This window comes from Lolium rigidum, chromosome 2 (genome assembly GCF_022539505.1).
Source record: "Lolium rigidum isolate FL_2022 chromosome 2, APGP_CSIRO_Lrig_0.1, whole genome shotgun sequence".
Lineage (NCBI taxonomy): Eukaryota > Viridiplantae > Streptophyta > Magnoliopsida > Poales > Poaceae > Lolium > Lolium rigidum.
Window position 1 is genome coordinate 247805184 of NC_061509.1, and position 11252 is coordinate 247816435.

At 44.9% G+C, this 11252-nt stretch overlaps 1 protein-coding gene across 1 annotated transcript; it reads right to left on the reverse strand.

Annotated features, from left to right (window-relative positions):
- Positions 1–9200: 9200 nt before the first annotated feature.
- LOC124690739 (auxin-induced protein 6B-like) lies at positions 9201–9497 on the reverse strand. Its single transcript, XM_047224086.1, has one exon. It carries the CDS (start codon positions 9495–9497, stop codon positions 9201–9203), a length of 297 nt encoding a protein of 98 aa, XP_047080042.1.
- Between the last annotated feature and the right edge of the window lie 1755 nt (positions 9498–11252).

Here is an 11252-nt window from a genome sequence, read left to right on the forward strand (position 1 = left end):
GAAAATCTACTGAGCTTTAGCAAATCCGTTCTTTATTTTTTTGAAAGCTATACAGTGAGTTTCCTCACTGCGTATATTTTTATTGATTGTTGGTATAAGTCTCAAAACTAAAAGTACATAGTGCTGGAGGAGAGCACTAAAAGAAAGCAAAAACTAAGCTAAGTTAAGATACACTATGTTACTAGGGATTTGTTACCCAGGCCTTAAGGCCAACATAAGATTTCCTCTTGGCTTTATGGACCAGAAGTGCCATCTCCTCCTTGAACTTATATTTGCAGCGATAGAGACTTGGAGTGATTCCTTTGAATATAAAGTCATTTCTAATCGTCCAAAGTGACCAAGAAATTAACATGATAATCTCCATGAAGAACGGCTGCTGGATCTTGACTTTTAAGCTCTAAACCATATCTTGGAGCACTGGATATCCATTGAAAAGTGTTGGTGCCATCCAGGGCATAAGTATTGCCAACAATTAACTGCAAAAGGACATGTGAAGAACAAGTGGTCTCTTGTTTCTAAAGCCTAAAGCACTGCCATTACACATAACACAAGTGTAGTCTGGCAGGAAGAACCTCTTTCTTTGTAACATGGCCCTGGTATTCAGTCTATTATGAAAGAGCAGCCAAAAAAATACTTTATGCTTCTCCTAGCAGCAACTTTTCCAGAGCCAAGAAATGATAGGTAGCACGGGCCCTTGGTTCATCAGATCCTTATACATTGATGAGACTGTATATCCTGGAGCAGCAACAGTTACTGACCATTTATCCTTGTCCAATGAAATTGGTGTTTCTTGTATGAGGGTAAGAAACTGGTGATATTCATCCATAGCTTGAGTAGAGAGATGTAATCTCCTCAGTAAGAAGCACCTTCTTGACAGAAATTGTGATATCTCTGGCAAAAGTGAATAGGTAAGGCCATTTTGTAGATAAAACTTCAGTACTCCATAAATCTGTCCAAAGAAGTACAGTCTCCCCACTGTTCAGTGTGCATGATGCTTTTGCCTTGTAAAGATCAAGGTTTTTCAGACAATCTCTCCACCAGAAGGAAATATGTCTTTGTCTAAGGGGTGGAAGGGCATGATGATAGTAAGACTCCCATACCAAATGTATCCAAGGAATATTGTCTTTTTTATAAAACTTATGGATATGTTTAATTAAAAGACAATTATTCTGAACTGTCAAATTGAGAACACCCAAACCTCCTTGAGCTTTGGGACAACAAACCATATCCCATGAGGCTAAAGGAGGAGTCTTACTATTGAGGTCCTTATTCCTCCATAAGCAGTACCTTCTGTATTTTTCACATTCATCCAAAACCCACTGATACAGTTTAAGTGTACTCATAGAGAAAGTTGGCAAGGAAGAAAGTACTAAATTAACCAGTCTTAACTTGCTTCCATAATTAAGGTACATGTCACAAGAGGGTAATCTTCTCTGCACACACACAAACTATATTAATTAGTGGCATAAAGTATTCCTTTGGTGGCTTGGAGATACTAAGAGGAAATCCAAGATATATGAAAGGAAGGTTTCCAAGTTGACAATTAAGAGCAGAGGTGTATAAGTTCACTCTATCATCAGGAATATTAATGGGAACCAGATTGGATTTCTCATAATTGAATCTTAGACCAGTAGCCTCCTCAAATCTCTGAAGCAAACCCTTTAAGAAAATTAACTGAGAAACATCTGCTTGCATTATAACAAGGGTATCATCTGCATATTGCACTATTGGGAAAGAAGAGGAGTGATACGCGTACAACACGCGTCCGTTGGGAACCCCAAGAGAAAGGTGTGATGCGTACAGCGGCAAGTTTTCCCTCAGTAAGAAACCAAGGTTTATCGAACCAGTAGGAGCCAAGAAGCACGTTGAAGGTTGATGGCGGCGAGATGTAGTGCGGCGCAACACCAGGGATTCCGGCGCCAACGTGGAACCTGCACAACACAACCAAAGTACTTTGCCCCAACGAAACGAGTGAGGTTGTCAATCTCACCGGCTTGCTGTAACAAAGGATTAGATGTATAGTGTGGATGATGATTGTTTGCGAGAGAACAGTAGAACAAGTATTGCAGTAGATTGTATTCGATGTAAAAGAATGGACCGGGGTCCACAGTTCACTAGAGGTGTCTCTCCCATAAGATAAATGGCATGTTGGGTGAACAAATTACAGTTGGGAAATTGACAAATAGAGAGGACATGACAATGCACATACATGATATGATGAGTATTGTGAGATTTAGTTGGGCATTACGACAAAGTACATAGACCGCTATCCAGCATGCATCTATGCCTAAAAAGTCCACCTTCAGGTTATCATTCGAACCCCTTCCAGTATTAAGTTGCAAACAACAGATAATTGCATTAAGTATGGTGCGTAATGTAATCAATAACTACATCCTCGGACATAGCATCAATGTTTTATCCCTAGTGGCAACAACACATCCATAACCTTAGGGGCTTCTGTCACTCCCCGCATTCACGGAGACATGAACCCACTATCGAGCATAAATACTCCCTCTTGGAGTTACAAGCATCAACTTGGCCAAAGCATCTACTAGTAACGGAGAGCATGCAAGATCATAAACAACACATAGATTGATAATCAACATAACGTAGTATTCTCTATCCATCGGATCCCAACAAACACAACATATAGCATTACAGATAGATGATCTTGATTATGTTAGGCAGCTCACAAGACCCGACAATGAAGCATAATGAGGAGAAGACAACCATCTAGCTACTGCTATGGACCCATAGTCCAGGGGTGAACTACTCACTCATCACTCCGGAGGCGACCATGGCGGCGTAGAGTCCTCCGGGAGATGATTCCCCTCTCCGGCAGGGTGCCGGAGGCGATCTCCTGAATCCCCCGAGATGGGATTGGCGGCGGCGGCGTCTCTGGAAGGTTTTCCGTATCGTGGCTCTCGGTACTGGGGGTTTCGCAACGAAAACTATTTGTAGGCGGAAGGGCAGATTCGGGAGAGTCACGAGGGGCCCACACGCTAGGGCCGCGCGGCCAGGGCTTGGGCCGCGCCGCCCTACTGTGGCGCCGCCTCGTGGCCCCACTTCGTCTTCTCTTCGGTCTTCTGGAAGCTTCGTGTGAAAATAGGCCCCTGGGCATTGATTTCGTCCAATTCCGAGAATATTTCCTTACTAGGATTTCTGAAACCAAAAACAGCAGAAAACAACAACTGGCTCTTCGGCATCTCGTTAATAGGTTAGTGCCGGAAAATGCATAAATATGACATAAAGTATGCATAAAACATGTAGATATCATCAATAATGTGGCATGGAACATAAGAAATTATCGATACGTCGGAGACGTATCGGCATCCCCAAGCTTAGTTTCGCTCGTCCCGAGCAGGTAAACGATAACAAAGATAATTTCTGGAGTGACATGCCATCATAACCTTGATCATACTATTGTAAGCATATGTAATGAATGCAGCGATCCAAACAATGTAAATGACATGAGTAAACAAATGAATCATATAGCAAAGACTTTTCATGAATAGTACTTTCAAGACAAGCATCAATAAGTCTTGCATAAGAGTTAACTCATAAAGCAATAATTTCAAAGTAGAGGTATTGAAGCAACACAAAGGAAGATTAAGTTTCAGCGGTTGCTTTCAACTTATAACATGTATATCTCATGGATAGTTGTCAACATAGAGTAATATAACAAGTGCAATATGCAAGTATGTAGGAATCAATGCACGAGTTCACACAAGTGTTTGCTTCTTGGGATGGAGAGAAATAGGTGAACTGACTCAACAATAAAAGTAAAAGAAAGGTCCTTCAAAGAGGAAAGCATCGATTGCTATATTTGTGCTAGAGCTTTGATTTTGAAAACAAGAAACAATTTTGTCAACGGTAGTAATAAAGCATATGTGTTATGTAAATTTTATCTTACAAGTTGCAAGCCTCATGCATAGTATACTAATAGTGCCCGCACCTTGTCCTAATTAGCTCGGATTACCTGGATTATCATCGCAATGCACATGTTTTAACCAAGTGTCACAAAGGGGTACCTCTATGCCGCCTCGTACAAAGGTCTAAGGAGAAAGCTCGCATCGGATTTCTCGCTATTGATTATTCTCAACTTAGACATCCATACCGGGACAACATAGACAACAGATAATGGACTCCCCTTATATGCATAAGCATGTAGCAACAATTAATTTTCTCATATGAGATTGAGGATTTTTGTCCAAAACTGAAACTTCCACCATGGATCATGGCTTTAGTTAGCGGCCCAATGTTCTTCTCTAACAATATGCAATGCTCTAACCATTTTAGTGGTAGATCTCCCTTACTTCAGACAAGACGAACATGCATATCAACTCACATGATATTCAACAAAGAGTAGTTGATGGCGTCCCCAGGAACATGGTTATCGCACAACAAGCAACTTAATAAGAGATAAAGTGCATAAGTACATATTCAATACCACAATAGTTTTTAGGCTATTTGTCCCATGAGCTATATATTGCAAAGGTAGAGGATAGAAATTTAAAGGTAGCACTCAAGCAATTTACTTTGGAATGGCGGAGAAATACCATGTAGTAGGTAGGTATGGTGGACACAAATGGCATAGTGGTTGGCTCAAGGATTTTGGATGCATGAGAAGTATTCCCTCTCGATACAAGGTTTAGGCTAGCAAGGTTTATTTGAAACAAACACAAGGATGAACCGGTGCAGCAAAACTCACATAAAAGACATATTGTAGACATTATAAGACTCTACACCGTCTTCCTTCTTGTTCAAACTCAATACTAGAAATTATCTAGACCTTAGAGAGACCAATTATGCAAACCAAATTTTAGCAAGCTCTATGTATTTCTTCATTAATAGGTGCAAAGTATATGATGCAAGAGCTTAAACATGAGCACAACAATTGCCAAGTATCACATTATCCAAGACATTATAGCAATTACTACATGTATCATTTTCCAATTCCAACCATATAACAATTTAACGAAGAAGAAACTTTCGCCATGAATACTATGAGTAAAGTCTAAGGACATACTTGTCCATATGTAACAGCGGAGCGTGTCTCTCTCCCACACAATGAATGCTAGGATCCATTTTATTCAAACAAAACAAAAACAAAAACAAACCGACGCTCCAAGCAAAGTACATAAGATGTGATGGAATAAAAATATAGTTTCACTAGAGGAACCCGATAATGTTGTCGATGAAGAAGGGGATGCCTTGGGCATCCCCAAGCTTAGACGCTTGAGTCTTCTTGATATATGCAGGGGTGAACCACCGGGGCATCCCCAAGCTTAGAGCTTTCACTCTCCTTGATCATGTTGTATCATCTCCCTCTCTTGATCCTTGAAAACTTCCTCCACACCAAACTCAAAACAACTCATTAGAGGGTTAGTGCACAATCAAAATTTACATGTTCAGAGGTGACATAATCATTCTTAATACTTCTGGACATTGCACAAAGCTACTGAAAGTCAATGGAATCGAAAAATCCATCAAGCATAGCAAAACAGGCAATGCGAAATAAAAGGCAGAATCTGTCAAAACAGAACAGTTCGTAAAGACGAATTTTATTGAGGCAACAGACTTGCTCAAATAAAAATGATCAAATTGAATGAAAGTTGCGTACATATCTGAGGATCACTCACGTAAATTGGCATAATTTTCTGAGTTACCTACAGAGAATTTGGCTCAGATTCGTGACAGCAAAGAAATCTGTTTCTGCGCAGTAATCCAAATCTAGTATGAACCTTACTATCAACGACTTTACTTGGCACAACAATGCACAAAACTAAGATAAGGAGAGGTTTCTACAGTAGTAACAACTTCCAAGACTCAAATACAAAATAAAAGTGCAGTAGTAAAATCATGGGTTGTCTCCCATAAGCGCTTTTCTTTATAGCCATTAAGATGGGCTCAGAAATTTCAATGATGCTCACATAAGTAACAAAAGTTGAAGCAAAGAGAGCATCAAAAAGCAAGTATGAAACAAATTTAAGCCTAACCCACTTCCTATGATAAGGAATCTTGTACACAAATAAATTCATGAGGAGCAAAGTGACAAGCATAGGAAGATAAAACACGAGTAACTTCAAGATTCTCAACTTAAAGAGGGGAAGCTTAATATTATTAAGATGCATATAACCATGTTTCCCTCTCTCATAATAATTTCCAGTAGCATCATGAACAAACTCAACAATATAACTATCACATAAAGCATTCTTATCATGAGTCTCATGCATAAAATAATTACTACTCCCATCATAAGCATGGTCATTCTTATTAATTGTAGTGGGAGCAAATTCAACAAAGTAGCTATCATTTTTATTCTCATCACCATAATCATCAAATGTAGGAGGCATATTGTAATCATAATAAACTTTATCCTCCATAATAGGTGGCACCAAGATACCACTATCATCATAAATGGGAGGCAAGGTATCATCAAAGTAAATTTTCTCCTCCATGCTTGGGGGACTAAAAATATCATGCTCATCAAAACCAGCTTTCCCAAGCTTAAATTCTTCCATAGCATTAGCAATAATAGTGTTCAAAGAATTCATACTAATAACATTGCATTTAGCACGCATATAAAGTTCCATGGGTTTTTTAATTTTCCCTTCAAACACCTCATGTCCTAACTCAAGATAAATACTATAAAGATCTCTAATATTTTTGTTGTTTTCCATTAAGCCTAACTAGTGAAATAAAAACATGCATGGAATTAAATAAAAGTAAAACAAGTAACTAATTTTTTTGTATTTTGATATAATGCAGCAAACAAAATAGTAAATAAAATAAAGCAAGACAAAAACAAAGTAAATAGATTGGGATGTGGAGACTCCCCTTGCAGCGTGTCTTGATCTCCCCGGCAACGGCGCCAGAAAAAGAGCTTGATACGCGTACAACACGCGTCCGTTGGGAACCCCAAGAGGAAGGTGTGATGCGTACGGCGGCAAGTTTTCCCTCGGTAAGAAACCAAGGTTTATCGAACCAGTAGGAGCCAAGAAGCACGTTGAAGGTTGATGGCGGCGAGATGTAGTGCGGCGCAACACCGGGGATTCCGGCGCCAACGTGGAACCTGCACAATACAACCAAAGTACTTTGCCCCAACGAAACAGTGAGGTTGTCAATCTCACCGGCTTGCTGTAACAAAGGATTAGATGTATAGTGTGGATGATGATTGTTTGCAGAGAACAGTAGAACAAGTATTGCAGTAGATTGTATTCGATGTAAAAGAATGGACCAGGGTCCACAGTTCACTAGAGGTGTCTCTCCCATAAGATAAATGGCATGTTGGGTGAACAAATTACAGTTGGGCAATTGAAAAATAGAGAGGGCATGACAATGCACATACATGATATGATGAGTATTGTGAGATTTAGTTGGGCATTACGACAAAGTACATAGACCGCTATCCAGCATGCATCTGTGCCTAAAAAGTCCACCTTCAGGTTATCATCCGAACCCCTTCCAGTATTAAGTTGCAAACAACAGACAATTGCATTAAGTATGGTGCGTAATGTAATCAATAACTACATCCTCGGACATAGCATCAATGTTTTATCCCTAGTGGCAACAGCACATCCATAACCTTAGGGGCTTCGTCACTCCCCAGATTCACTGGAGACATGAACCCACTATCGAGCATAAATACTCCCTCTTGGAGTTACAAGCATCAACTTGGCCAAAGCATCTACTAGTAACGGAGAGCATGCAAGATCATAAACAACACATAGATTGATAATCAACATAACATAGTATTCTCTATCCATCGGATCCCAACAAACACAACATATAGCATTACAGATAGATGATCTTGATCATGTTAGGCAGCTCACAAGACCCGAAAATGAAGCATAATGAGGAGAAGACAACCATCTAGCTACTGCTATGGACCCATAGTCCAGGGGTGAACTACTCACTCATCATTCCGGAGGCGACCATGGCGGCGTAGAGTCCTCCGGGAGATGATTCCCCTCTCCGGCAGGGTGCCGGAGGTGATCTCCTGAATCCCCCGAGATGGGATTGGCGGCGGCGTCTCTGGAAGGTTTTCCGTATCGTGGCTCTCGGTACTGGGGGTTTCACAACGAAGACTATTTGTAGGCGGAAGGGCAGAGTCGGGAGAGTCACGAGGGGCCCACACGCTAGGGCCGCGCGGCCAGGGCTTGGGCCGCGCCGCCCTACTGTGGCGCCGCCTCGTGGCACCACTTCGTCTTCTCTTCGGTCTTCTGGAAGCTTCGTGTGAAAATAGGCCCCTGGGCGTTGATTTCGTCCAATTCCGAGAATATTTCCTTACTAGGATTTCTGAAACCAAAAACAGCAGAAAACGACAAGTCGACTCTTCGGCATCTCGTTAATAGGTTAGTGCCGGAAAATGCATAAATATGACATAAAGTATGCATAAAACATGTAGATATCATCAATAATGTGGCATGGAACATAAGAAATTATCGATACGTCGGAGACGTATCAAGAAGCATTGAAGAGCCAAAGGCCTGTGAAGATAGTTTTCTCTCATTGCATGATTAACCATGGTTTGCAAAATATCTGCTGCAAGAACAAATAGCAAAGGATAGATGGGTTCCCCTTGTCTGACCCCTCTCCTACATTTGAACAAAGAACCAAGTATTCTATTTAACATAACTGAAGAGGTTGCAGAGGCAAGTATCTGCTTAACCCATGAACACCATTTCTGTCCAAAACCTTTTTTCTCAAGAACTTCAAGTATAAAAGAGTGATCAAGCTTATCAAAGGCCTTCTCAAAATCCGTTCTTTATTATGTTGTTCCGCACGCACTTTTATCATCTTGACGTCTGCCTGGTGCCTGTCGAGTCGACCCTCATCTTGTTGCATGCCCTGTTTGCCATTCATTCCGATCTCGACCTTGTTTAGTTTGGTCTTCAAGTTTGCAAAAGAGAGGGGAATTGAGAAATTCAAGTATGTCTGTCGTTAAGCCTGGTACGACACCTGTGAATCCAAATATCAATTATATATACATCGGTATAAATCGATCTAGTATACATGCATGTGCAAACATCGGAAGAAACGGAAGGCCAAAACCAAAATCAGAAGCAGTATCCCAGACTAATCACCTACCCTATCCTCTCTACATGGTACACGCATGTATCCGTATCGGCAGATGAGCGTAGTCCAGCGCACGCTCTCCGGTGCTCACCGTCGTCATGCTCACAGCCGATCATCGATTACGACGTGACCTTAGCGCGGGTGCACGGGGCCATGTGCACGAGGTGCGACGACGAGTACGAGTGCGTGTCCCGCTCGACGAGCGCGCGCAGGCGGGGGAACTCGTCGACGGAGCAAGGGAGGCGCAGGGGACCGGACGAGTGGTAGCCGTAGGTGTCCCGCGCTGCCTCTAGCAGCCGGCGGAAGAGCGGGTGGTAGAGGTAGGCGATGGGGATGACGAACCGCCGCTGGTCCTCGTCGACCATCACCGCCAGCCACCCCTTCTTCACCTTCCCCTTCTTCTCCTCACCCTGCATCGCTGGCGGTCCAGCTGCAGCCGAGCTCTCGCCGTGCTTGCTGCTTGCTGCTGATGCTGCGCTAGCTAGAGCCAAGTGAGAGGTGTGTGGTGCGATGTGGTTCGCGGCAGCTGCAGTGGTTCTTAGGCTGGTGCCAACGCGGGCTGGAGCAGGGGCGTTACCGCCCACGATGGGCCGAGAGGCGGGCGAGAGGGCGGCGAGACGGCAGCGCGGGGCGGTGGATCCACCGCCTGGCGGTAGCGCCCGCTACCGCCCGGCTGCCGCCCGCGCTGGCACCGAGAGGGGGGCGAGAGGGGGGCGAGTGGGGGGCGAGAGCGAGGTGGTAGCGCTGGCAGGTCGGGGCGAGAGCGCGGGCGAGAGGGAGGGGGTAATTTTCTTGCATTATTTTGAATGTCTTAATCTGAAAAAGAAATGGTGATTTGGAGGAGAGAGAAGTAAGAGCTGGCACTATAGCCCGTGCACTGGTACCGTGGGGTGAGAGTGAGGTGAAAGTAGGGTGAGAGTAAGAGTAAAAGCTGACGTGGCGAGGTTATAACAGGTGATGCACTGGCACCTTCCTTATAGGACTTGCGTGATTGCGTCGTGCGTGCGTGAGACGTTTGGAGTCGCCAGTGCGCGGCGCACTCCGTGCCGCTGTTCGTACGTCCTATGCTACGGAACTTGGCATCGCCCTCTCTCCGGCCTTCCGAGTTGGGTTGAGACTTGTGTGGGGCAGGCAGGTCATGGAAGATTTAGAGCATCTCCAGTCGCGTCCCCCAAAGCATCCCCCAAAGGGATTTGGGGCGCGCCGGACAGAAAATGCGTTCCAGCCGCGTCCCCCAAAGCCCTTTTTTGTCCGGCGCGCCCCCATTCGGTGTCCGGCGCCCCGAGCCCGTCCCCGTCCCACAGGGGACGCACCGGGGACGCCGGACACAACGAAAAGCGAGGTGGGCTCCACATGTCGGCGACTATTTGCATAAACCGTTGGTTCGCGCCTCTTTTCTCGTCGCTCCTTCCTTCCCGCGCCTCTTTTCTCGTCGCTCCTTCCTTCCCACCCCACCGCCGCCGCTGGATTTCCCGGCCGTTTGGGCGTTTGATCTGTGCTGAGAGTCGGCACCGTTGTCGCGGCTGGGCTCCCGCCAGTCGTGGCGCCGCCGCCGCGTGGCCAGCGCGTCCCAGAACGCGCCGTCAAATCCGCCCCACCTCCGCGCACAGAAGGTGCTCGACGACTTGCCAGGTAGGCGCGATTGGCCGCTGTTTGTTGCGTCGTCTGCCTCGGCGCAATTTTAACCATTGATTTTTCTTTAGCCATGGACAGCGACGATGAGATGGTTGCCCTGCTGCTGGAGGACGAGCAAGCCTTCGACGACGACCTGCGGGAGCATTTGCTGATCATCGCGTCCCTCCAGGACATGCTTGACGCTGAGGCGGAGAAGAGGAAGAGGCCGCGCCGCGGAGGATCAAGGCCGGGAAGAAGGAAGTCCAAGCCCCGGCAGAGGATGGAGGGGCATGCGATGCTGCACAACGACTACTTCGCCGACGAGGCAACACATGCCGACAATTTTCGGCTCCGGTACAGGATGAGCAAGGGGCTGTTCATGAATATCCTCCACGGCGTTTGAGAGTTCGACCCCTACTTCAAGCTCAAGCTCGACGCTGTAGGCGTCCTCGGGTTCTCGTCGATTCAGAAGTGCACCGCCGCCATGAGGATGCTTGCATACGGAGCACCTACCGATACACAGGACGACTACCTTCACATGAGTGAGTCTACTGCCA